A 27295-nucleotide genomic window follows, 5' to 3' on the forward strand; every position below is an offset into this window, starting at 1 on the left:
CATGACAGGCAATATCACTGGATTAGAAATTCAGGGGCCCAGGCAAATGCTCTGGGGACATGGCTTCGAATCCCACTGCGGCAGCTGGTGGAATTTAAATTGAATTAATAAATCCTAAATATAAAGCTAGCCTCAGTTAATAACATCATGAAACTACCATTGATAGTTTTAAAAAAAAAACGGCCGGGATTGTCCGAGCCTCCACGCCGAAATGGCGCTCGACGTGGGGGCGGAGAATGGGGCCTCAGACCTGCGATCGGGTCCGACGGCGGAACGTAGTTCTCAGGCGACCGGAGAGTTGGCGCCAGTGGCGCGTGCACGGTCAACGTGGTGCCGGTCAGGGGCCGTTGAAAGAGGCTGGAATTGAAGCCGGGTCCCTGGAGCTGAGAGGCAGCAGTGCTAACAACTGTGCCACCATGGGGGAGGGGTAACGATGGCATAATAATATTGTCACTACACATTCCTGGGATGGCAGGGCTGTCTTTTGAGGAGGAAGAGGGCCGACTGGGCCTGCAGTCACCGGAATTCCCAAGAATGAGAAGGGACCGAATGGAAACGTATAAAATTCTGTCAGGGCTGAACAGATTGGCTGAGATGTTGTTGGGGGGGGGGAGTCAAGGACAAGGGGGTCACAGTCTCAGGATACAGGGTGGACCATTTCGGGTGGAGACGAGAAGAAACGTCTTCACTCAGAGGGTGGTGAGCCGGTGCAATTCTCTACCGCAGAAAGCCGTGGAGGCCAAATCACTGAATGTAGTTAAGAAAGAAATAGTTAGATTTCTAAACTCTGAAGGTGTCAAGGAGTATGGGGAGAGCACAGGAGTGTGGTGTTGAGATAGAGGATCAACTATAATCATGTTGGACGGAGCAGGCTCAAAGGGCCAGATGGCCAACTCCTGATCCTTTTGGTATGTTTCTATTTCCTTCCCTAAACGGACACTGGTAAGCCAGATGGGTTTTTAACAACAATTGACAATGGCGTCATGGGGCATTTAAATTTCAAATGTCACCAACTGCCGTGGTGGGATTCAATCCTGCATTCGCAGAACATTACCCAGTGTAGTGACAATATTATTATGCCATCGTTACCCCTCCCCCATGGTGGCACAGTTGTTAGCACTGCTGCCTCTCAGCTCCAGGGACCCGGGTTCAATTCCGGCCTTGGGTGACCATCTGTGTGGAGTTTGCACTTTCTCCCCGTGTCTGCGTGAGTTTCGTCCGGGTGCTCCGGTTTCCTCCCACAGCTCAAAGATGTGCAGGTTACATGGATTGGCCATGCTGAATTGCCCCTTAGTGTCCAGCAATGTATAGGTTAGGTGAAGGGGTTATTGGGATAGAGTGGTAAGGTGGGCTTGGGTGGAGTTGTTTTCCAGAAGGTTGGTGCGTACTCGCAGGGCCAAATGGCCTCCTTCTGCACTTCAGGCATTCTATGAGAGACTGTATATTAAATTGACGCTCTGCATTTCTCCTTCCAATTATCTGAACAGAGAGTCTCTCGCCAGATATGAGCTTCGCAGTGTGTTTGATGCGAAGAATTCACAATATTCTGGACAAACACGAGGATCAGCTGAGTCCTACAGTGCTAAATAAATTGGCTCGATACCTCAAGGATCTGGGATTCCTCAACCTAAAAGGCACCGTGTTGGAGATGATAGATGCAAAACAGGTAAAACCCAGGTACCTTAAGCTTGGATTGGAATTATAGAATGAAAGAGCACAGAAGGAAGCCATTCAATCCATCACTGCTGGCTCTTTGAAAGAGCTATCCAATTAATTCTGACCCACCCCCCCCCCCCCCCCCCCCCCCCCACCCCCACCCCCCCAGCTCGTCACCCAGGGTTCTGCAAACTTTGGCTCCTTCAAGTATTTATCCAAATCCTTTTTGAGCAGTTACTACTGACTGAATCTGCTTCCGCCAACCTGTCAAACATCACACGCTGGATTCTCTGTCGGCGGGTTCCCCCGTTTCGATGGCCACAATGGGAAACCCCATTGGCTGGGTACCAGGATGGAGAATCCTGCCGTCCGTGGGGGCGACCCGATACAGAAAATAAGTGCGGCGGGACAGTGAATCCCACACCACAGGATCTGCGCAGAGACCATTAATATTTAAAGAAAATTTTTAGATTCCGGTTAACAGCTGAAAGAATAAAATATCAAAATGTTTAATACTTTTACTGTAACAAATTACCAAAAAACTAGCATTGACCAAACACTATTTTCTTTTGTCCCCAACCTGTACTGCAAACTATTGAAACAGACAGTTCCTTCTCACTTATCACACATCACACCCTCCACTAAAATGATATTATCATAAACAGTTCACAGTTACTCTCAGCTTCCAATGCGTTGCTTCTTTTTTATTTTCCTGGATGGATAATGTTTAATCCCAGAACTATCTTGCTGGGTGGGTTACGCTAGGAGGATGTCTCGAACTTCAAGCTATGAAAAATCTTCCAATATTTCTGACACCCTCGTAAACCTTGTCCTCAATCTACGCACCAGCCTTCACCAATGTTCTATGTAGTGAACAATTGAGTAAAAATATCTCTGTTTAACGCTCAGGCTTGATTCATCTTAACTATCCCCTGTAGCAGCGAGTTCCACATTCCAAACTCTTGTTTGGGTAAAAGAGTTTCTTCTGAATCCGCATTTGATTTCTTAGTAACCTTCTTGTATTGATCAGGTCTAGTTTTGCTCTTCCCCACAAATGGAAACACTTTCTCTGTGTCTGCCATTTAAAGTCTGGGTATTTAACACGAGTGGCGATGTTGTAGCAAAACGCAGGTTCTGAGCCATGTTCGCCAGCAGTGGGGTCACCTCGATTTTACCACAGTAGCAGCCTACACCAGTGGAGCTACACGAACTATTAATTTAAGATAAGCAGTAAAGCTCATTTGTGACTCATTTACACTTGCTGGAAGCAACGTTCACTCATACAAATGTTCTCTGCAAACAAAAGCAATATGTTCAAGCCTGTTGTGAATTACTTGGGAGCCCATCGAGTTTATAGTTCCCCATTGATTTCTCCATGGCAACAGCACAGCCAATCAGAGACAACTTGCCAATCAATCTCCTGCAGTATAAATTCTTGCAGTGGTTTGAAATTTAGCATTATTGTGTTTGTCCTGATGAGTCCAAGATGAAATGCTTCAGCAATATGTCTCTCCTTTCAGTAATGTGACATTATCATAATACCAATACCTCCCTGCAATATTAAAAAGTAATGATGACCATGAAACTTCCGGATTGCCATTTGGTTCAAAATGCCCCTTGAGGCGTGAAAGCCGCTGTTCTTACCTGGGCCGGGATTCTCCTATATCCCGGCCAAGTGTTGACACCGGCGCCAAAAACCGGCGCGAGCGACGCCGGTGTCAACGGGCCTCCAGGCCCAGTAATTCTCCTGTTCTTCGGGGGCTAGAATGGCGTTGGAGTGCTGTGCGCTGCTCTGGCGCCAAAAGTCGGCCCTGCACGGCCGGCGTGGGTCCACGCACCCGTGCGCTGGCCATCTCGGCGCCGCGCCCGCGCAATATGGCGGAGCCCTGCAGGTGCCGAGCGCGGAGTAATATAGCCCCCCCCCGGAATGAGTGCACCCGCCGATCGGTATCCCCCGATCGCGGGCCTGGGCACCGTGGAGGCCCGCTCCCCGGAGTCGGACCCCCCCCCCGCCCCCTTACCAGGACGGCTCCCGCAGCCAGCATGGCGATGCCCCGCCGGGTGGGACCATATGTAAACCACGCCGGCGGGACTCGGTGGGCACTTGGCCCGCGAGCGTGGAGAATCGCCGCGGGGCCACTTTCGACGGGCCCCAACCTGCGCCGCGTGGGCACGATTGCCGCTGATCCTCCGGTGATCGGAGAATTGGCAGCCCGGCGGCGTGGCGGGATTCCCGCCCCCCCCCCCACCCACCCGATTCTCCGACCCAGCGCGGACTCGGGGAATCCCAGTCCTGATCTGACCAACATGTGACTCCAGACCAGCAGCGATGTGGTTGACTCTTAACTGCCCTCTGAAATGGCCCAGCAAGACACTCTTCAAGGGGCAATTAGGGATGGGCAACAAACGCCGGCCCCCCACATCTCATGAAAAAATAAAAGAAACTGGAACTTTTCTAGATTTACATTCACTCCTGCCTCACAATTTTCCACCACAGAAACCAAGAAAGAAAAAAGTACCGGAGAGAGATCCAAAGTTTCCAGTCGGTCTGGGAGCATCGCGGTTCCAGCTGAAATATATGGGCCCTTATCTATTCCGGGAGGAAAGGAAAGATCCGGATCCGAGGGTTCAACATTTCATACCGGATACCTGGCAGGTAGCTTATTTTATTTTGACCATTTTGGGTGAGGGGTAAGAATTCCTAGTCATGGCATAGCACAGGGAGCTGACCTTGTGAGGAGGATATCACCCCGACCAGAGGTGAGTTAACAAAATGGGTGCTGGACCACCCAACTGCTGAGATGCTTGCCTTTGCTACCTCGCTACCCTTTGCTACCTCGCTCAGCGGCTTACTCTGCGTACCGGCACGCTTCTAATGTTTCATGAGTTTGAATCTGAGACCCATAGTTTGACACCAAGCTGTGGAAGGTGATATTTAGCCAGGTGATTAAAAATTGGTCAAAGAGGTGGATTTTGAGGGGCATCTTTTAAAAAAAATAAATTGAGAGTACCCAATTAATTTTATCCAATTTAGGGGCAATTTAGCGTGGCCAATCCACCTACCCTGCACATCTTTGGGTTGTGGGGATGAAACCCACACAAACACGGGGAGAACGTGCAAACACCGCGCGGACAGTGACCCAGAGCCGGGATCGAACCTGGGGCCTCGGCGCCGTGAGGCAGCAGTGCTAACCCACTGCGCCACCGTGCTGATTGTTGAGGAGCATCTTAAGGTGGAAAGTGAGTTTGAGAGGTGGAGGGAGGTACAGGAAGGAAATTCCAGAGCTAGGACCCAGCAGACAGAAAGTCCATCCATCAATGGCAGGGCGATTAAAATTGGCTGATGCTCAAGAGAACAGAACTGGAGCGACACAGGAACCGTGGAGGTTTGTGGAGGTTCAGTTCTTTCGAAACACCAGCAGTTTAAACTATTTTTTCTCGATACATTCATTTGTAGGGTGTGGAGGTTCCTAGCCAGGCCAACGTTCATTGACAATCTCTAATTGCAAACGAGACAGTGATGGTGAGCTGTGTTCTTGAACCATGTGGTGTAGGTACACCCACAGTGCTGTTAGGGAGGGAGTTCCAGGATTTTGAGACAGCTGAATGGTTTTTCATCAGAAGTAGTGCTAAACCTTCATAAAAGGCTGCCTTAGTCTTGGCTGGAGCTGATAGTCCAATTCTGGGCACCACGGGCGGGGTTCTCGCTGGGGGGAGGTGTGAATCCCGCTGCCGCTGGCTGCCGAATTCTCCGACGCCGGGGATTTGGCAGGGTGGGAATCGCACCTCGCCGGTCGGTGGCCGCTGGCAGCGCCCCCCCCCCCCCGGCGATTCTCCGGCCCGCGACGGGCCGAATAGCCGCCCGTTTTCAGCGGGTCCTGCGTGCGTATGTTACACCAGGTATTTGCCGGCGGGACCTTGCTGCACGGGCGGCCTCGGGGATCCTCGGGGGGGGGTGGGGGATGATCTGGCCCCGGGAGGTGCCCCCACGGTGACCTGGCCCGCGATCGGGGCCCACCAATCCGTGGGCGGGCTTGGTCCGTGGGGGCACTCTATGTTTCCGCGTCGGCCGCTGTGGTCCTCCGTGATGGCCGACGCGGAGATGAACCCCTCCTGCGTATGCGCTGGGATGAGGTTGCGCTCCCGCGCATGCGCCAACTCGCACTGGCCGGCTGTGGCCCTTCTGCGCCGGTTAGCGTGGCGCCAAGCCCCTTCCCCACCGGCCGGCGTGGCTGAAACCACTCCAGCGCCGGCCTAGCCTCTGAAGGTGCGGAGGATTCCGCACCTTTGAGGCGGCCCGACACCGGAGTGGTTCACGCCACCCCTTCCCGCCGGAGTTGCCCACCCCGCAGAATCCCGCCCCACATTTTAGGAGTGATGTCAAAGCGGGCAGCACGGTGGCACAGTGGTCAGCATTGCTGCCTACGGCGCTGAGGACCCGGGTTCGAATCCCGGCTCTGGGTCACTGTCCGTGTGGAGTTTGCACATTCTCCCCGTATCTGCGTGGGTTTCACCCCCACAACCCAAAAGATGTGCAGGGTAGGTGGATTGGCCACGCTAAATTGCCCCTTAATTGGAAAAAATAATTGGGTACTCTAAATTTAAAAAAAAAAAGAGTGATGTCAAGGCCTTGGAACACGTGCAGAATTGAATTACTAGAATGTTTGGACTTGTGTGGAGATATCAGAGAAATCGGGATTGTGCCTCTTAGGGTAAGAACATAAGAACTAGGAGCAGGAGTCGGCCATCTGGCCCCTCAAGCCTGCTCCGCCATTCAATGAGATCATGGCTGATCTTTCGTGGACTCAGCTCCACTTTCCGGCCCGAACACCATAACCCTTAATCCCTTTATTCTTCAAAAAACTATCTATCTTTATCTAGAGAAGGTTAATTGGAGATTTGATCGAATTATTCAACGTCGAATTATTCAACATCAGAATATGTACATCCCTCTAACCCACTAAATAATGACTCTCTACCCTCTCCCCATAATAATTTGACACAATGGAAATGAAACATGTATTAAAAAGTAACTGCTTCTTTACTCCTGACAACCAACCTGGAGGCTGTAAAGATTGTTTTATGTCAGAGTGTTGTAATAAGTCTGAGACATCTATACGATTGGTTTTCAGAGAGAGCTGTTAGATGCAGTGGACAACAATGAATCTGCAGTGATTGTGGCTCCAACCTCATCAGGGAAGACCTACGCATCATACTACTGTATGGAGAAGGTGTTGAGGACCAGTGATACTGGCGTGGTGGTGTATGTTTCACCCACCAAGGTAAGGAACAAAATTTGGTTAGCTCAGAAACATGGGGCGGGATTCTCCGACCCCGCGTCGGGGGGCGCGAATCATGCGACACCACTCCGACGCCAGTCCGCCGATTGTCAACATGGCCCCCAGGCGATTCTGCCCACGCGATGGGCCGAGTGCCCGAGTGCGGGCGAGTCCCACCGGCGTCGTTCCCGTGTGGTCCGACCCGGCGGGACCTCGGAGTTCAGGCTGTGGGGGCGGCCTGATTTGGGGGGGGGGGGGGGGGGGGGGGGGGATCCGACTCTGGGGGGGGCCTCCACGGCGGCCTGGCCCGCGATTGGGGCCTACTGATCGGCGGGTGGGTTTATCCCGGTGGGGGCAGCACGGTAGCATGGTGGTTAGCATAAATGCTTCACAGCTCCAGGGTCCCAGGTTCGATTCCCGGCTGGGTCACTGTCTGTGTGGAGTCTGCACGTCCTCCCCGTGTGTGCGTGGGTTTCCTCCGGGTGCTCCGGTTTCCTCCCACAGTCCAAAGATGTGCGGGTTAGGTGGATTGGCCATGATAAATTGCCCGTAGTGTCCTAAAAAGTAAGGTTTGGGGGGGGGGGGGGGGGGGGGGGGGGGGGGGGGGGGGGGGTTGTTGGGCTACGGGTATAGGGTGGATACGTGGGTTTGGGTAGGGTGATCATTGCTCGGCACAACATCGAGGGCCGAAGGGCCTGTTCTGTGCTGTACTGTTCTATGTTCTATATGTTCTATATGTTCTATGTTCCTCCGTGCCGGGCCCCTGTCGGTCTCCACCAAGTTGCACCGGGGCCGGCGCGGAGACGGCAACCCACAATCATGCGCGAACTCGCGCCGGCCATGGTGCGCGTGCGCGGACTCACGGCGCCCGTGCTGATGTCTGGATGGGCAGCGTGAGGCTCTCCAGTGCCATGCTGGCCCCCTGTGCAGCACAGGATCGCTGATCCTAGGGGCCAGATGTCGCCGTCGTAAAACGCTCCGGCGTTTACGACGCTGATCACTTCGCCCCAGGATCGGAGAATCCCGCCATGGTTCAGCTACAATGAAAGAAAGACTGGCAATCATGAAATGTCATTCATGACTATTGGATGATTCAAAGCCCTTTACAGCCAATGATGCACATTTAGAAGTGTAGTCACTGTTGTAATGTAGGAAATGCAGTAGTCAATTTGAGCACAGCAAGCTCCCACAAACAGCAGTATGATGATGATTATCAGATTATCCATCTTTTAATGATTGATTGAGGGGCAGCAGTGGAAAAACAGAATCTCCCCCCCTCCCTCTTTTTCACCTGAGGGGCCAGGCAACTCTCAGAAACTAACCAGTTTGTGCTTCACATTGTGGATAAAGATTCCCATATTCTTGGAACTTACATTCATCAGGACAACTGCAAGAACATCAAATTTCAAATAATCGCAATAATTTACGCTAGAGGTGAAAAAGGCGCTGATTTGTTGGGAAGTTGAATCTGATGTTTGCGTAAAGGAAGATGTCACTTGGGTCACCAAGATCTGGCGAGTCTTTGTCCGTATGACCCACCTCATCTTGTCCCATCCTCCCGCTGATTATTCAGCGTCTCTGTTGTGTTATTTTTCAAGAGACCATCTAGATATTCTGAGAAGAGCATTTCAGGATTTAGCTTCAACAATGGTTTTCAGCAGAGAATTCCACATAGCAACCGCCCTTTCATTTCATTTCAATAGATACGATACAATATGAAAATGGACAGGAAGCGTGTATGTGTGTGTATCAATCCCTCTCTCTGCTATGACTAGGCAGGATTGAAAGAGGGTGGCTTACTAGCTGTCTTCAGTAGCACTCAGCAGACCTTCAAGCCTTAAATACATTTATATCATCTGCTCCTTCTTTAGGCCCTTGTCAATCAGGTGGTGGCGACCGTCTATGGAAGGTTTACCAAGTCCTTACCCGAAGGAATGGTGGTGTGTGGATGCTTCACAAGGGATTACAGGAACAACGTGCATAATTGTCAGGTATGTTCCTGGTGCTATTACATAATCTAATAGTCAGTAAGATGCTTACAAATGCCAAGAAGGCAGAAGGTGGTGGCTTAGTAGTATTGTCACTGGACTAGATAACCAGAGACCCAGAGTAATGCTCTGGCGACCCAGGTTCAAACCCCGCCACTGAAGATGGTGAAATTTGTATTCCATAACAATCTGGAATTACAAGTCTAGTGGTGACCATGAAACCATTGTCGATTGTTGTGAAAACCCATCTGGCCCTTTAGGGAAGGGAATCTGTTGGCCTTACCTGGTCTGGCCTTCACGCGACACCAGATCCACAGCAATGTGGTTGAATCTTATCTGCCCCCCTCAAGGGCAATTAGGGATGGGTAATAAACGCTGGCCCAGCCAGCGATGCCCACCCCGACTGGGCACAGTCCACAGCCACCACGCTGGGTTCACAAAGACGTGGAGCACACGTGTCCCGCGCGGTCAGGAACTCGGCCATCAGGGGCGGAGCATCGGTGTAGGGTCTTCAGGTAACGTCCTGAGGCCGTGCGCCGTACTCCTCGATGACACCGTTTTGGAGGGGGCGGAGCGTTCGAAAACAGGCGCCGCCCCCGATTCGGTCATAAACAGTGATTCTCCGCCCGATCACCGATTACGGTATCGGCGTCGGGCAACGGAGAATCCCGCCCATCATGTCTGTACTGCTTGCGAAGAAGTGCAGTCCAGAGTGAGACCTTACTTCGAGCTAGATCGCAATTAGTTTAAAGCATTCAATGAACCATGGGAAGACTACGTCGTCATAGAGATGGGTGGATGGAGCTCAAGACAGTTCTCCAATTTCAAGTATGTTTGCTGGGAGATGATATTGGTTTCAGTGTGGACCTCTTGTGGTTAGCAGCTCATAAAAAAGCTCTGGGAGCTGTTAGCAGGATTCAAGCAGTTCGGGTCCAGAGAGGTCCTGGGGAGGTGAGAAGGTGGTGGAACTTCACTGGTTCCATGCCAGGCAGTTGGGGCTTAGGGAAGTCTTGGGAACAATTTATAGCATGGTGCAGCTGGGAGACTGGGGCAAATGCCAGGTTAGTGAAGCCAGTGATGTGGGAAAGAGTTGACAGTGTTTTGGTGTTTAATGGCCGGAATGCAGCTTTGAGAACACCATGGAATGCAGTCTCAGGAGAAGAGGTTGAACCATTAGGAAGTGAGCCTTTGTTGAGGCAGCCTGAGTTGGAAGAGCTTTTGAGGGAAAAATCTTTGAAAATTAAGAGTTGAAATCCCTGATAGGGGAGACAGAGTTAATGAGATTTTTTTGACTCATTAACATCTGGAAGGAGTTCTCAGATCTGTCATAGTTGCGCGTGCCATTTAGTGTACAGTGTGATGTGTTCAATCACAGTTTGCCTGTTAATTCATATTTACCTCATCTTAGTTTCAAATGCTGGAGTGTAAGAGGCATATTTTAAATTATTTTATCTTGTTGACTTTGTACAGTAAGGATAATTTTGTTTATTTTTGGTTTTATTCTCCTAGTGGGTAACTGGGATTTCAAACTTTCTCCACTTTAAACAAAAGGTTACTTGTCCCGAACAGGATTGTTATAGGGCCGAGATAACTAAAGGCCTAGCTGCTAATAGCTGGCCAAAGGATCTGGATGATGCACAAGAAACCCATGGTTTGGAGGAACATGCTATGTTCGGTCTTGTGGCCGTAGTATAGATGCACATTGAGCATATAGGGCTGGATTCTCCTTTCCCCGACGCCGATTTCGTAATTGGAGGGCGGGCGCAGAATCCCTTTTTACGACTAAATCGGGGGCGGCGCCTGTTTGATGCCGGTTTGCAAGCTCCGCCCCCTCAAAACGGCGCCATCGTGCCGCACGCCATTGGGACGGCCTCAGCACGTCACCTGAAGGCCCTCCCCCGGTGCTCCGCCCCCGATGTACCGCGTTCACGACGGCGCCCGGGACACATGGTCCCAGCCGTCCTTTAATGAGAAGAATGATTTATTAACAAACGGGTGGAAATATAAATAACATACTATGATACAAATGATGGCTACTAAATTATTTCAGTGAATTCTCCTGGAGGTTCTCTTAGTGCGACTATCCTCTTGAACGACTTACTACCAACTGGCGGGTATCTCGAGTCACGTGATAGATCTCTATCGCCACCAGCTGGTTGGAGGTTGCATGGCTAACAATATACAGGACTGTGCTCAGACGTATCAGCACAGAATCTTTCAAGGTTTGTCAGACTAGAGGAGATTACAGAGATGTGGGAGGGAGGGGTGCGAGGCTATAAAGGGTCTCGAGCATCGAAACACAGCACGTAGGGGCAGGAATAGACTATTGGCCCTTTGAGCCTGCTCTGATCATGGTTGATCCGATTATGGTCTCAACTCCACGACTGTTACAATTTGAAAATGGGGGTTTTCAAGGACCAGGAGCCATATTGGGTCGGTGGGCATGGAGTGATGGGGAATGAGACTTAGTCCATGATGGAATGTGGGCCGCATAGCTTGGATTGGGCATAGGTTTATGGAGGGTGAACGATGGTGAATTCTGCTTGTGATGACAGTATGTCCTGTATCTCCAGGTCCTTGTCACAGTCCCACAGTGTTTAGAAATTCTCCTACTGTCTCCTCACCTACAGGATTGGGTCAACAAGATTCAATACGTGATTTTCGACGAGGTAAGAAACTGAGGGCTGGACTTTACCGAGGTGGGAGGCTAATTAAATGCCGCTCTCTGCCCCCCACCAGCATTTTCTTGGCATTTTATCGGTACCCAACATAAAATGGCCAGACCAACAAGAAACCATGGTGACACCCCCCCCCCCAACCACCACCACCCCAGCATGTTTGTGAAGGGAAGAGAGTGAGGGGTGGGGATTGGGGGTTGTACCTTTTTGGCTGCTCCATTCGTTTGATATGAAAAGGCCTCCCCTCCTCCCCTCCTTCCCACCAACCCCAACCCTCCACCCCAGTGTTACTGGCAAGGCCCTCGGCATTGCTGGGGCACAGAGGGGTTCACCCTTCTGATTCTGCGAGCCTTGATGTCGGCACAGTAAATTATAGAACTTACCCGGCCCTTCCAGCGTGCCTCGATGTGGCGATGCCTTTACCTTCTCCCCGCAGGCTCCACCGTGGCCTCCTCTTCCAGTGGGGAATGAAGCAACGACCTGTGATTAGGCCGGCAGCTCTGGGAGGTGCGGACCAACCCTGGTGCTCAATTGGGCTCAGATCCCGAAGCCAGTTCCTCTTCCCACCCGCTTCCAGTCGCCACAGTGGGACGTGGTGCCCCTTGGTAGAATCCCAATCTAAATTGTCCAACAAGTTGAATAATAATCACTGCTGTGTGAATCACTTGAAGCTCGAGATAGTTGCAAAGTATTTAGAGCACAGGACAAGGTATTCATCCCAACTAGTCCATGGTGGTACTTACACTCCACAGGAGCTTCCTTCCACCCCCCTCCATCTTACCTCATCAGCGTATCCTTCTATTCCTTTCCCTCTCATGGGGTTATCATCATGGTAAATTCTATTGCTCACCCCTCTCTGGAGAAAAGAATAGCAGTTTGTTTAATCTTTCCTGACCGATGTAGCAGCTGGTTCTGGTGTCAATCCAGCTCTTGCCAGACCTTTTTGTGTGATGATAGCTTTTGGAGAAGATTCCTCATCTGCACTTTATCGACACGGCTCAGCTCCGCTCGTTGGACTAATTGGGCTCAAAGTCAGTTGATTTGGATTTTGGATTTTTGTTTATTGTCACATGTACCGAGGTAGAGTGAAAAGTATTTTTCTGCGAGCAGCTCAACAGATCATTAACTACATGGGAATAAAAGAAAATACATAACAGGGCAACACAAGGTACACAATGTAGCTACATAACCCTGGCATCGGGTGAAGCGTACTCGAGTTTGCCCCCCCCTCCGCCTCCGACTGCCTGCCCCTATAACCACCCAGCCGAAACCCCGCCGGAATGTGCGGGACGTCTATACATAGACGTTACGATATGGAAACAGGCCAGTTAGTCCTCCCAGTCTGTTCTGATGTCTATCCTCCATGGGTGCAGTAGTTAGGCCACAGATCAGCCGCGATCTCATTAAATGGCGGGACAGGCTCGATGGGCTGAATGGCCTACTCCTGTTCCTATGTCCCCAAATGCCTTCAACCACTTGTCTTAAGAACAAAGAACAAAGAAAATTACAGCACAGGAACGGGCCCTTCAGCCCTCCCACCCTGTGCCGATCCAGATCCTTTATCTAAATCTGTCGCCTATTTTCCAAGGATCTACTTCCCTCTGTTCCCCGCCCGTTCATATATCTGTCTAGATGCATCTTAAATGGTGCTATCGTGCCCGCCTCTACCACCTCCGCTGGCAAAGCGTTCCAGGCACCCACCACCCTCTGCGTTAAAAACTTTCCACGCACATCTCCCTTAAACTTTCCCCCTCTCACCTTGAAATCGTGACCCCTCGTAATTGACACCCCCATTCTTGGAAAAAGCTTGTTGCTATCCACCCTGTCCATACCTCTCATAATTTTGTAGACCACAATCAGGTCCCCCCTCAACCTCCGTCTTTCCAACGAAAACAATCCTAATCTACTCAACCTTTCTTCATAGCTAGCACCCTCCATACCAGGCAACATCCTGGTGAACCTCCTCTGCACCCTCTCTAAAGCATCCACATCCTTCTGGTAATGTGGCGACCAGAACTGCACGCAGTATTCCAAATGTGGCCGAACCAAAGTCCTATACAGGTGTAACATGACCTGCCGACTCTTGTACTCAATACCCCGTCCGATGAAGGCAAGCATGCTGTATGCCTTCTTGACCACTCTATCAACCTGCGTTGCCACTTTCAGGGTACAATGGACCTGAACTCCCAGATCTCTCTGTACATCAATTTTTCCCAGGACTCTTCCATTGACCATATAGTCCGCTCTTGAATTTGATCTTCCAAAATGCTTCACCTCGCATTTGCCTGGATTGAACTCCATCTGCCATTTCTCTGCCCAACTCTCCAATCTATCTATATTTTGCTGTATTCTATGACAGTCCTCCTCGCTATCTGCAACTCCGCCAATCTTAGTATCATCTGCAAACTTGCTAATCAGACCACCTATACCTTCCTCCAGGTCATTTATGTATATCACAAACAACAGTGGTCCGAGCACGGATCCCTGTGGAACACCACTAGTCACCCTTCTCCATTTTGAGACACCCCCTTCCACCACTACTCTCTGCCTCCTGTTGCCCAGCTAGTTCTTTATCCATCTAGCTAGTACACCCTGAACCCCATACGACTTCACTTTTTCCATCAACCTGCCATGGGAAACTTTATAAAACGCCTTACTAAAGTCCATGTATATGACATCTACAGCCCTTCCCTCATCAATTAACTTTGTCACTTCCTCAAAGAATTCTATTAGGTTTGTAAGACATGACCTTCCCTGCACAAAACCATGCTGCCTATCACTGATAAGTCTATTTTCTTCCAGATGTGAATAGATCCTATCCCTCAGTATCTTCTCCAACAGTTTGCCTACCACTGACGTCAAGCTCACAGGTCTATAATTCCCTGGATTATCCCTGCTACCCTTCTTAAACAAAGGGACAACATTAGCAATTCTCCAGTCCTCCGGGACCTCACCCGTGCTCAAGGATGCTGCAAAGATATCTGTTAAGGCCCCAGCTATTTTGACTCTCGCTTCCCTCAGTAACCTGGGATAGATCCCATCCGGTCCTGGGGACTTGTCCACCTTAATACCTTTTAGAATACCCAAAACTTCACCCTTCCTATGACAACTTGACCTAGAGTATTTAAACATCCATCCCTAGCCTCAACATCCGTCATGTCCCTCTCCTTGGTGAATACCGATGCAAAGTACTCATTAAGAATCTCACCCATTTCCTCTGACTCCACGCATAAATTCCCTCTTTTGTCTTTGAGTGGGCCAATCCTTTCTCTAGTTACCCTCTTGCTCCTTATATACGAATGAAAGGCTTTGGGATTTTCCTTAACCCTGTTAGCCAAAGATATTTCATGACCCCTTTTAGCCCTCTTTATTGCACGTTTTGAGATTCGTCCTACTTTTCCGATATTCCTCCAAAGCTTCATCAGTTTTGAGTTGCCTCGATCTTATGTATGTCTTTGTTTTTTAAAATAAATTTAGAGTACCCAATTAATTCCCACATCTTCGCAACTCTCTGTATCAATAGGAATCTGGCATGTAATCTTCTAGCCTCGCACTGTGGAAGCCACAGCTGCTGGAATCACACAGAATGTGCGACAGGCCATTCAGCCCTGTGCTGTTGTTCAGGATTCACAAGAGCCTTCTCCCACTGTGCTCACTTCAAGGAACCCTGGGTATACTGGCGGAGTCTTATTCAATCTACACGTCGCAGAACCAGGCCACCAGCCCCTCTTGCTGGTTCTGGCTCTCTGAAAGAGCTATCCAATAACCAAAACCAAATTTGGATCGGCATCCGTCAATACCATGACCCAAAGTGACCTTTAATCACTCTTTGTGTTTACCTCCTCATCATTGACTCAGAGAGGCAGTGTGATGTGAAAGTGTGAACGCGTTGTCTTTGTGTTACAGGTCCATTGCTTGGGTGGAGAAATCGGTGCAGAAGTTTGGGAACATCTCTTGGCGTTAATCCGGTGCCCTTTCTTGGCCTTGTCCGCAACTATCAGCAACCCAGAAGACCTGACCCAGTAATCCGGCATTAACTTGTTTCACATTTCTATTCTCTCCAGCAACTAAGCATGCCATTTCGTGTCATATTTAATTTCTACTCGATACAGATTCGGGTCTCACTTAATCAGGAGAGCATTTTGTTCAGCACTCAAAAAGAAAGGCAGCGTTGTTATGGTCCAGAATTCAGGATGGGCGGCGGCAAACGGTTCAAAACTGTCAAAAGGGAATTGGAAAAAGGATACATTTGCTGGGCTATCATGAGTGGGATTGATTGGACCGTTCTTTCAAACATCCAGCACTGGCACAATAATTGCTGAATCACTCTGTGATGGGGCTAACACAAGTTGCAATAGTTTGCTGCTGCCAGTGGAAAAAATATCCCTACTTAGTCGGAATAATGATCTTTTTTATTCGTTCTTGGGATGTGGGCATTGCTCACTGGGGTTGCCCACCCTAATTGCCCTTGAACTGAATGGCTTGCTCGTCCATTTCAGTGTGGGGGGGGGGGGGACATTTGAGAGTCAACCACATTGCTGTGGCTCTGGAGTTACATGTAGGCCAGACCATCTAAGGATGGCAGATTTCCCTCCCTGAAGGACATTAGTGAAGCAGATGGGTTTTTACGACAATCGGCTATGGTTTCATGGTCGTCATTAGACCTTTAATTCCAGGTTATTATGGAATTCAAATTTGAACACCTGCCAGGGTGGGATTCGATCCCGGGAGGTGTTTTCTAGAGCTGTTGGGGAGGGTTTAAACTAATGTGGCAGGGGGATGGGAACCAATGCAAGAAGTTGGAAGGTAGTAAAACAGGGACAGAAGCAAAAGGAAGTAAGGGGAAAAGTGCAAGGCAGAGAAGACATAGTCAAAAATCTAAAAGGGCGACAGTACAAGGTACAGTGACTGAGGGAGCACAGTGAATAGGCCCAGTAATAACAAAAGGAATAAAACTGGAGATGTTAAGATTCAAAACAGAGGTAAAAAAACCAACATAAGTGTACTTTACCTGAATGCTCGTAGTATTCGGAATAAAGTAAATGAGTTGATGGCACAAATCATCGTAAATGACTATGATTTAGTGGCCATTACTGAAACATGGTTAAAGGATGGTCACGACTGGGAGTTAAATATCCGAGGGTATCAAACTATTCGGAAGGACAGAGTGGATGGTAAGGGAGGTGGTGTTGCTCTGTTATTTAAGGATGACATTCGGGCAATAGTAAGGGATGACATCGGTGCTATGGAGGATAAGGTTGAATCCATTTGGGTGGAAATCAGGAATAGTAAGGCGAAAAAGTCACTGATAGGAGTAGTCTATCGGCCACCAAATAGTAACGATATGGTGGGGCAGGCAATAAACAAAGAAATAACTGATGCATGTAGAAATGGTACAGCAGTTATCATGGGGGATTTTAATCTACATGTCGATTGGTTTAACCAGGTCGGTCAAGGCAACCTTGAGGAGGAGTTTATAGAATGTATCCGCGATAGTTTCCTAGAACAGTATGTAATGGAACCTACGAGGGAACAAGCGGTCCTAGATCTTGTCCTGTGCAATGAGACAGGATTGATTCATGATCTCATAGTTAGGGATCCTCTCGGAATGAGCGATCACAATATGGTGGAATTTAAAATACAGATGGAGGGTGAGAAAGTAAAATCAAATACTAGTGTTTTGTGTTTAAACAAAGGAGATTACAAGGGGATGAGAGAAGAACTAGCTAAGGTAGACTGGGAACTAAGACTTTATGGTGGAACAGTTGAGGAACAGTGGAGAACCTTCCAAGCGATTTTTCACAGTGCTCAGCAAAGGTTTATACCAACAAAAAGGAAGGACGGAAGAAAGAGGGAAAATCGACCGTGGATATCTAAGGAAATAAGGGAGAGTATCAAATTGAAGGAAAAAGCATACAAAGTGGCAAAGATTGCTGGGAGATTAGAGGACTGGGAAATCTTTAGGGGGCAACAGAAAGCTACTAAAAAAGCTATAAAGAAGAGTAAGATAGAGTATGAGAGTAAACTTGCTCAGAATATAAAAACAGACAGTAAAGGTTTTTACAAATATATAAGACAAAAAAGAGTGGCTAAGGTAAATATTGGTCCTTTAGAGGATGAGAAGGGAGTTTTAATAATGGGAAATGAGGAAATGGCTGAGGAACTGAACAGGTTTTTTGGGTCGGTCTTCACAGTGGAAGACACAAATAACATGCCAGCGACTGATAGAAATGAGGCTATGACAGGTGAGGGCCTTGAGACGATTGTTATCACTAAGGAGGGAGTGATGGGCAAGGTAATGGGGCTAAAGGTAGACAAGTTTTCTGGTCCTGATGGAATGCATCCCAAGGGTCCTAAAAGAGATGGCGAGGGAAATTGCAGATGCACTAGTGATAATTTACCAAAATTCACTAGACTCTGGGGTGGTCCCGGCGGATTGGAATTAGCAAACGTGACACCACTGTTTAAAAAAGGAGGTCGGCAGAAAGCGGGTAATTATAGGCCAGTTAGCTTAACTTCGGTAGTAGGGAAGATGCTGGAATCTATCATCAAGGAACAAATAGCGAGGCATCTGGATGGAAATTGTCCCATTGGACAGGCAGAGGAAGCATGGGTTCGTAAAGGGCAGGTTGTGCCTAACTAATTGAGTGGAGTTTTTTGAGGACATTACCAGTGTGGTAGATAATGGGGAGCCAATGGATGTGGTATATCTGGATTTCCAGAAAGCTTCTGACAAGATGCCACACAAAAGGTTGTTGCATTAGATAAAGATGAATGGCATTAAGGGTAAAGTAGTAGCATGGATAGAGGATTGGCTAATTAATAGAAAGCAAAGAGTGAGGATTAATGGGTGTTTCTCTGGTTGGCAATCAGTAGCTAGTGGTGTCCCTCAGGGATCAGTGTTGGGCCCACAATTGTTCACAATTTACACAGATGATTTGGAGTTGGGGACCAAGTGCAATGTGTCCAAATTTGTAGGTGACACTAATATGAGTGGTAAAGCAAAATGTGCAGAGGATACTGGAGGTCTGCAGAGGGATTTGGATAGGTTAGTGAATGGGCTAAGGTCTGGCAGCTGGAATACAATGTTGACAAATGTGAGATTATCTAATTTGGTAGGAATAACAGCAAAAGGGATTATTATTTAAATGATAAAATATTAAAACATGCTGCTGTGCAGAGAGACCTGGGTGTGCTAATGCACGAGTCACAGAAAGTTGGTTTACAGGTGCAACAGGTGATTAAGAAGGTGAATGGAATTTTGTCCTTCATTGCTAGAGGGATGGAGTTTAAGACTAGGGAGGTTATGCTGCAACTGTAGAAGGTATTAGTGAGACCACACCTGGAGTATTGTGTTCAGCTTTGGTCTCCTTACCCGAGAAAGGACGTACTGGCACTGGAGGGTGTGAAGAGGAGATTCACTACGTTAATCCCAGAGTTTAGGGGGTTGGATTACGAGGAGAGGTTGAGTAGACTGGGACTGTACTCATTGGAATTTAGAAGGATGAGGGGGGATCTTATAGAAACATATAAATTATGAAGGGAATAGATAGGATAGATGTGGGCAGGTTGTTTCCACTGGCAGGTGAAAGCATAGCCTCAAACTAAGGGGAAGTAGATTTAGGACTGAGTTTAGGAGGAACTTCTTCATCCAAAGGGTTGTGAATCTGTGGAATTCCAAGATAAAGATAATAGTTTTTTTGAAGAATAAAGGAATAAAAAGTTATGGTGTCCGGGCCGGAAAGTGGAGCTGAGTCCACAAAAGAGCAGCCATGATCTCATTGAATGGCGGAGCAGGCTCGAGGGGCCAGATGGCCTACTCCTGCTCTTAGTTCTTATGTTCTAATGTACAGCGAGTGGCTCAGATGCGGGATTCGCTGTGTAAAAGTGTGGCGGAGGCAGAGTAAATTGAGAATTTCATAAGGGAAAAGGAAAGAAATGCAGGACTGTGGGGAAAAGGCAGGGAGAGTTGGACTAACTGGATTGCTCTTGCGGAGAGCCAGCATAGACGCGATGGACCGAATGGCCTGCTGCTACGCTGTAGCCATTCTATCATTCTATTCATTATTCTAAAAGGCTCACCAGAATGATGCCAGAACCAAACTTTAGAACTACCAAGAAAGAGTGAACAGGCTCTTTCCTGCAGAAATGAGAAAGCAGAGGTGTGTCCTAATAGAGATATATAAATTCATACCAAGGACTTTGATGGGGTAGATGCGGAGAAGTCTTTGCCACTTATCGCAGAGTCCTAAACTAGGGTCTTCCATCGCATAGTAGTCACTCACAGATCCCACAGAGATTGCAAGAGCGACTCCTTTATCTGAGTGTGGTTCGAATGTGGAACTTGCTACCACAATGAGGAGATGTAGTGAACTGGTGAAGGACAAACCCACAAACACCCATAGGGGGAAGGGTTATGCTGATAGGGTTCATGTGGAGCATAAATACCGACATACCAAATGGCCTGTCCTTGTGCACCTAACACTGCGGAGAGCGAAGAATTGAGTGAACTTTTTAATTAAGAACTCTAACCGTGTTATGTTGTTGACAGATGGCTGCAATTGGTGAAGACCTACTGGGAAAGAGTGGAGGACAGTTCAGTGGAGCTTTCTTCAACAAAAATGGAATCGAAAAGCAAACAAAGGCCACAGACTGAGGCTCGCAAAGGAAGCCAGACCTTCAAAGTGAGACTAGGTACTGACACCCATCACGAGATCATGCGTCGTATTACATCGCAACAGCATCTATATGCAGGGGCTCTGACCCAAATTTTTAATTTCCTCTCTGGCCGTGGGGAATATGGCCCCACTATTTAAGAAAGGTGTAGAGACAAAGCCAGGGAACTACAGTGTGTCTCATGTCAGTGGCAAGGAAACAATCGGAGGAAATTCTGAAGGATAGAATTGACCTCCACTTGGAGAGGTAAGGTTTGATCAGGAATAGTAGGCATGGCTTTGTCAGACGGAGGTCATGCCTAACAAATTTGATTGAAAATTTGAGCATGTATTGAAGTGGATAGACGAGGGTAGTGCAGTTGATGTAGTTTACATGGATTTCAGCAAAGCCTTTGACAAGGTCCCACATGGGAGACTTATAAAGAAGACAAATGTACATGGAAAGCAGGGTCTATTGATAAGGTGGATTCAAAATTGGTTTGGCTGTGGCAGACAGAGGGTGAAGACAGACAACAGCTTTAGTGACTGGAAGCAATTGTCCAGTGGCGTACCACAGGGATCTGTGCTGAGTACCCTATTGTTTGTCATTTATCTAAACAACGTAGATGATTGTGTGGGGGGTAGGATCAGTACGTTTGCGGATGACGCAAAGATTAGTCGGATGGTCAACAGTGAGGTTGAGTGTCTTGGGTTACTACATGTGCTGACTATTTCCCACCTGTTTACTTCCAGTACTGTGGGCATATCTCAAGAGTGTAGCTCTCCACCACCGTCACAAGAGCAATTAAGGAGGGGCAATAAATGCTGGCCGAGCCGGCAACACCTACATCCCAAGAAAGAATAATTAAAAAGTCTTCCTAACTCTGCAAAAATCCCAAAATGTCTTGAAATGGAATAGTCTCATTCTCCCCACGTGTGCGTGGGTTTCCTCCGGGATGCTCCGGTTTCCTCCCACAGCAGGTTAGGTGGATTGGCCATTCTAAATTGCCCTTAGTGTCCAAAAAGGTTAGGTGGGATTATTGGGTTACGGGGACAAAGGGGATAGGATGGGGCTTAAGTAGGGTGTTCTTTCCAAGGGCCAGTGCAGACTCGATGGGCTGAATGGCCTCATTCTGCACTGTAAATTCTGTTTAATAAAGATGAGAAGACTGACATTGATCTAGCACTCCATCCTATCTTTGACATACAGTTAGTCATTTTGAAATGCCACGTAAGCAGTTTAGAAGCAGTAATTGGATGAGTTGTCAGTTAATCTCTCTCTCGTGGTGTCAGTGAGGGGAGGAATGTTGGCCAAGGCAATGGGCAAACATTGTGCTTTGTATTGCACTTAAAGGATTTTCACAGGCTATCTGATGGGTGGCACGATGGCACAGTGGTTAGCACTGTTGCCTCACAGCGCCAGGGACCCAGGTTCGATTCCCGCTTTGGGTGACTGTCTGTGTGGCATTGGATTTGCACATTTTTCCTCGTGCCTGTGTGGTTTCCTCCCATAGCCCAATCATCTGCGGGTTAGGTGGGGTTATGGGGATATAGCGGGGGAGTGAGCCTCGGTAGAGTGCTCTTTCAGAGGGTCAGTGCAGACTCAATGGGCCAAATGGCCTCCTTATGTACTGTAGGGATTCGAAGGTTCTGTGTTTCTGAGGCACGATCGATTGGACAAAGACGGTAGTTGAATCCAACAGAGGCTTTATTGCTATAAGATGTGTGGCCTCCCACAGCAGCTGGCGAAATGGCTGCTAGCTGGAGGACACGCATATTTATACAGCAGGCAGGGGCTACCGGCGAACCTGTAGTACAGGTCCTACCGTACATCACCTAATACAGGTGCAATAGTGGTTTACCACAGTTTCTATGGATCGTCCTTCGACATATTCAAGTCTGCTCTCCCATTCAGTCATGTCTGATATTTTCACATCCCCATTCTCCTGCCTTCTCCCCATAACCCCTCATCCCCTTATTAATCAAGAGCTTATCGATCTCTGTCTTAAAGACACTCAGTGACTTGGCCTCCACAGCCTTCTGCGGCAAAGAGTTCCACAGATTCACCACCCCCTGGCTGAAGAAATTCCTCCTCATCTCTGTTTGAAAGAATCGTCCCTTCAGCCTGAGGCTGTTCCCTCGGGTTCTTGTTTCTCCTACTAGTGGAAACATCCTCTCCACGTCCACTCCAATAAAAAAACACACACACCGAGTAGAGGTATTATTGTCTGAATTTGGGGTTATGCCGCCGTCTCTTTACCTATTTTTCTTTTTTCAGTGATCTACCAGGAACGATACAATGACCTTGAAAATTTGTGTGCGACATTGAAGATAATGAATACAAATTTGTTCCCTACCATCCCTGTGCTGCGTTAACTGTGAACCATGTAAGTTCCAAATTATCTGTAAAGGTAGAGCACCGTACTGGGAATGCAAGGCCTGAACTCAGAATCTTCGCGGAATGGGGATTACCAACCCACTAATTGTGACTGAGAGGAGATTGGAAGTAAAATATCTGGCGCCGAATTTAGTATTGGATGGCAGGGGACCCACTACAAGGCCGGAGGTGCAACCCTGCTTTAGTGGTCGGCAGGACCAAGGACCACATTTTATAAACTAACAAAAGGTGACCAAAAATAATGAAGAGGGAGACGATAAACTGAGGGTAAACTAGCAAGTAACCGTAACATGGACAGGAAGAGTTTCTTTAAATTTAGAAGAGAGACCAAAGTGAACGTAGGCCCTTGAAAGAATGAGACTGGGGCAATAATAATGGGGAACCAGGAAATGGCAGAGATGTTAAATAGATACTTTGCGTCAGTCTTCATGGTGGAAGACACTCGTGGTATTCCAAAAATAGTAAATAATCAAGGGGCAAAAGAGGGGAGGAAATAAATACAATGGGTTGGATTCTCCGTCGGTCGATGCTGGTGTGGGGGCCGACGATGTGGGAGAGAATCGGGAAATCGGGATTGGCACCGGGCATGGGGGGGCGCCGATCTGAGCCACCCGGAATCGAGGTCCACAACCGCACGCTAGTGGAAGCATGTAAATGAATGCAAATGACTCATTGGGTCCGGGAACCTATGCTCCAGCCCTCCGTGATTCTGATGTTCCCAGGGCCGGGAACCAAGTGGGTGCGGATCATTTGTGGTGTCTAGCGGTCATGGTGGACCTCGCGGTGGGCCAAAGGGGGCAACTGCCCATGGGGCAGGACATACCCAGGAATGGTGATGGTGGTATCTGGGATATTGATTGGCAGGTGTGACTGGATGAGTAAGAGTCAATGTAAGACTGTTGTTTCAGTAGTTGACTGAGCAGTCAATTTTGCCACGAACACAAAGATGTTAGCAAGGAGGACATTGCAGAGTCTAGAAGGTTTGTGATTTGCCACTGTTATGCGGAGGTCAATGCCATGTGATCCATCTGGCTTCACTTTTTATCAAAAAAAAGTGGAGGCAAGCGATCCTTTGAGAAGAGGTTTTGTGTTTCTTTAAAAACAGTCATGAGGGAGGCCACGGGAAACTACTTCCATGTGTTCTTCATCCAATATCGCCAATTTCTCATTGAGGTTGAAAATGGGACATTTATAGGAACAGCTGACGAGACTGCAAAATGTAGAGAAATTAGCAAGGGGTTTGCCCTTAAGCAGATCACCAGTACGGTAGAAACACTGGGATGTTTAAACAAATAACGTGAAATGTGATCTTTCCAGACATTAGTGCCAGTGAAGGATTTGCGAATTTTGCAATTCTTTACTCAATGGGGGGGGGGGGGGGGCGGCGGTCGTCTCTGATGTCACTGAAGGACATTATTCATTCTGCCATGTCTGATTCGAAACCAAATGTATCTTTGTCTTTCAGATTAAGGATTATGGGATCCCATCAGACCTTGCTCTTTCACCACCCGAATGCCTCAGACTGTATGACACGATGAGATCTGTGTCCCCTCATTGGTCCAGAGCAGAGGTATGGAAAATGACGCAACGCAGCAGAAATGTCCAAAACATAAAAAGCCTAGCACATTGAAGGAGGTCATCTGGCCCCTTTCAGCGGTCATTTTCCTCCCAACAGTCGTATCCCTCTTTCCGATGAGATATTAAATCGAAGCCCTGACTGGTCTGTCGGGTGGATGGGAAGATCCCATTCGGAGAAGAGCAGGGGCTTCTCCTAGGTATCCTGGCCAATATTGCGCCCTCACTCGCCATCACAAACCCAGGTGATCTGGTCACATTGTTGCTGGTGGGGGCTTGCTGTGTGTGGAAATGTTCCCGGGTTCCTACATTAATAATAATAATCATTATTGTCACAAATAATAATAATAATAATCGCTTATTGCCACAAGTATGCTTCACTGAAGTTACTGTGAAAAGCCCCTAGTCACCACATTCCGGCGCCTGTTCGGGTACACCGAGGGAGAATTCAGAATGTCCAAATTACCTAACCGCACGTCTTTCGGGGCTTGTGGGAGGAAACCGGAGCACCCGGAGGAAACCCACCCAGATACGGCGAGAACGCGCGGACTCCACACAGACAGTGACTCAAGCCAGAAATCGAACGTGGGACCCTGCTGCTGTGAAGAAACAGTGCTAACCACTGTGCTTTGAACTCCCCAAACCTTTATCAAACCCACAGCCCCAAGAATGAATTGAAAAAAATGATCCTGGTTCCTTAGAAATACTGATTTTAAGTTTAAGGCGAAGTTCTGGTTGGAGAGTTTGTGTGGGGCGACTTTGCCACTGATGTCCTTTATTTATTCAAACCACGTTCAATGCAAAGATTCGAGGTGAGTTCAGATCTGATGTTCCTTGCCCCAAATTATTACAGTATAATTAATTATTATCAATTCTATATGCGAGCAAGATCTTCTTACTGACATGATTGCCAAGGCCTCTTTCTGCCCCTTATTTAATGGTAAAGTTGTTCTTCGCTGTAAATATTCTCTCACCTGTCACTTCTGATTCGGTGCCCTCGCAGGAACTGGAGCCTGAGGAATACAAGTGCTTCAAAAATAAAGTCATCATCAGGAAGCGCGATGTGAGAGAATATGAAGCTGAGCTGAAGAAAGAGCTTGTTGGATGGGTTGAAGCAGGGTGGATGAACGAGGTGGGTGTGTCCTCACTGCAAATATACACAGGATTCCACCAAAGTAAAGCAGAGCTGATCCATGACTGTGTTTGTGCTCCACATACATCTCCTCACACCACTCTTCAGTTAGACGTAATCGATGCTGTGGTATGAAGAGACAAAAGTCCAGCTCCTTTTCACAAACACCTTTATTTCACTTTAACAGACTCTGCACTAAACTCTATCATCACATCACCAGCTACAGAGGCCACCTGAAGCCCCTTTACATATCAGTGTCAATCATTGAACACTTAACATAAATGAGACAACTAATGGGTCTCTTAACCCATTACTTAACATTGAACCCTTACCAGCATTCCTTTCAATTCACGAGAAGGGTAAAAATAGGAGAGAGAGAAGACCATTCAGCCCATCAAGGCTGCTCCGCCTCTTGGATCTCTGGTTTGAACTTCATTTTCGTTGCCCGCTCCCAAATCAGCCTGAGACACCAAGGGCAGAACTCTCCATAGCATGACGCCAGAATGGCGATTGGGCGGAGAATGGCGGCTGTGCCGGTTTCAGGTCAGGCGCCGGTTTGACCCAGGTTCGTGAGGCTCTGCCCCATCCAAATCTGCGTCATCGGGACGCGCACCGTGTGCAATGACAATACCATTGGTGCGTCGTCAGCCAGCCCACCCGCGCTGCTCCGCCTCCAATAGGCCGAGTTCCCGATGGCACAGGCCACGCGTGGTCCCAGCGGTCATGAGCCTGACGTGCGGACCGTGTCCAGCGCCTCCACACTCGGCCGAGATCCATGCCGCTGCCCGGGGAGCTTCTACTAGGTCTGGGGGGGAATGGTGGGGGCGGGGGGGGGGGGGGGGGGGGGGTGACCAGAGAGTGGGCTGTCGGGTCGGGGTGGGGGGGGGGGGGGGAACGTGGTCCAGCATGGCCGGCGCCGTGTTTTCTGCCGCAATCGGTGGGGGTGTCGGCCTGTGCGGCAGCAGCTTGTCAGCCCTGCGCATGCGGGGCCCAGGACCCGGCCATTCCCCGGCCCGTTCTCCGCGCATCCTGCGGGTGTTTCACGTGGCGCGCCTCTCACCATTACCGGAATTGGTGAGGGGTTCACACCGATTTTCCCGTCGTGAACCACGACGGGTCCTCCGTTGGCGTCAGCGCTTAGCCTCAGAAAAGGAGAATCCAGCCCCATAAATCTCCCCACCCCAGCCTGAAACGTATTCAGTGATGGATCATCCATTACCCTCTGGGGTCGAGAATTCCAAAGATTCACAAGTCTCTGAGTAAAGTCATATCTCCTCATCACAGCACTAAATGATCGCCCCTTATCCCGAGGCTATGCTCGGTACCCGGTGCTTTACATTCTACAACCAGGGGAAACGACCAGTCACTGTCAGGTACCTTCAGCATCTTGTCGGTATCAATGAGATTACCTCCCATTCTTCTAAATTCCAGAGGATATAAACCTAAATTATTCAGCCTCTCATTCCAGGAACCCACCTCATGAACCTTCAATGTACCACATTTCCCCCTCACGTGTTAATCTAACTTCTCCCTTTGTGCATCCATGCTATTCACCTCAGCTGCTCCTTGCAGTGTTATGTGAGAATACCTTTAGGAAATGGGTGTTTATAAATGTGTGTGTATATAAGTATCTGTAGTGAGAGTACCTTTAAGAAATGAGTGTTTATAAATGGGTGCATATAGAAATATCTGTAGTGAGAGTACCTTTAAGAAATGGGTGTTTATAAATGGGTGTGTATATAAGTGTCTGTAGTGAGAGTACCTTTAAGAAATCGGTGTTTATTACTGCAGTGATGTCAGAGAGTGGGTGGAGCTGGGCTCTCTGTCAGCTTCTTACTTTCGTGTTAGGCTGTTTGCTGCAGGGTGTGTTTTAGTTTAGTTTTCAGAGCTGGATAGCTGCAGTCACAGCCAGAAGGTGTATGAATCTCTCTCTGT

At 48.5% G+C, this 27295-nt stretch overlaps 1 protein-coding gene across 1 annotated transcript in view; it reads left to right on the forward strand.

The window, feature by feature from the left end:
* LOC119970734 (probable ATP-dependent RNA helicase DDX60) overlaps positions 1-27295 on the forward strand; it is a 174252-nt gene that overhangs the window by 95087 nt on the left and 51870 nt on the right. The window contains 11 exon segments of the mRNA XM_038805842.1: positions 1488-1666; positions 4154-4312; positions 6789-6938; positions 8807-8926; positions 11497-11592; positions 15508-15623; positions 20153-20295; positions 22534-22560; positions 22563-22642; positions 24119-24223; positions 25232-25360. Of these exon segments, the coding sequence (XP_038661770.1) occupies positions 1488-1666; positions 4154-4312; positions 6789-6938; positions 8807-8926; positions 11497-11592; positions 15508-15623; positions 20153-20295; positions 22534-22560; positions 22563-22642; positions 24119-24223; positions 25232-25360 (1304 nt within the window).

This window comes from Scyliorhinus canicula, chromosome 8 (genome assembly GCF_902713615.1).
Source record: "Scyliorhinus canicula chromosome 8, sScyCan1.1, whole genome shotgun sequence".
NCBI classification, from domain to species: domain Eukaryota; kingdom Metazoa; phylum Chordata; class Chondrichthyes; order Carcharhiniformes; family Scyliorhinidae; genus Scyliorhinus; species Scyliorhinus canicula.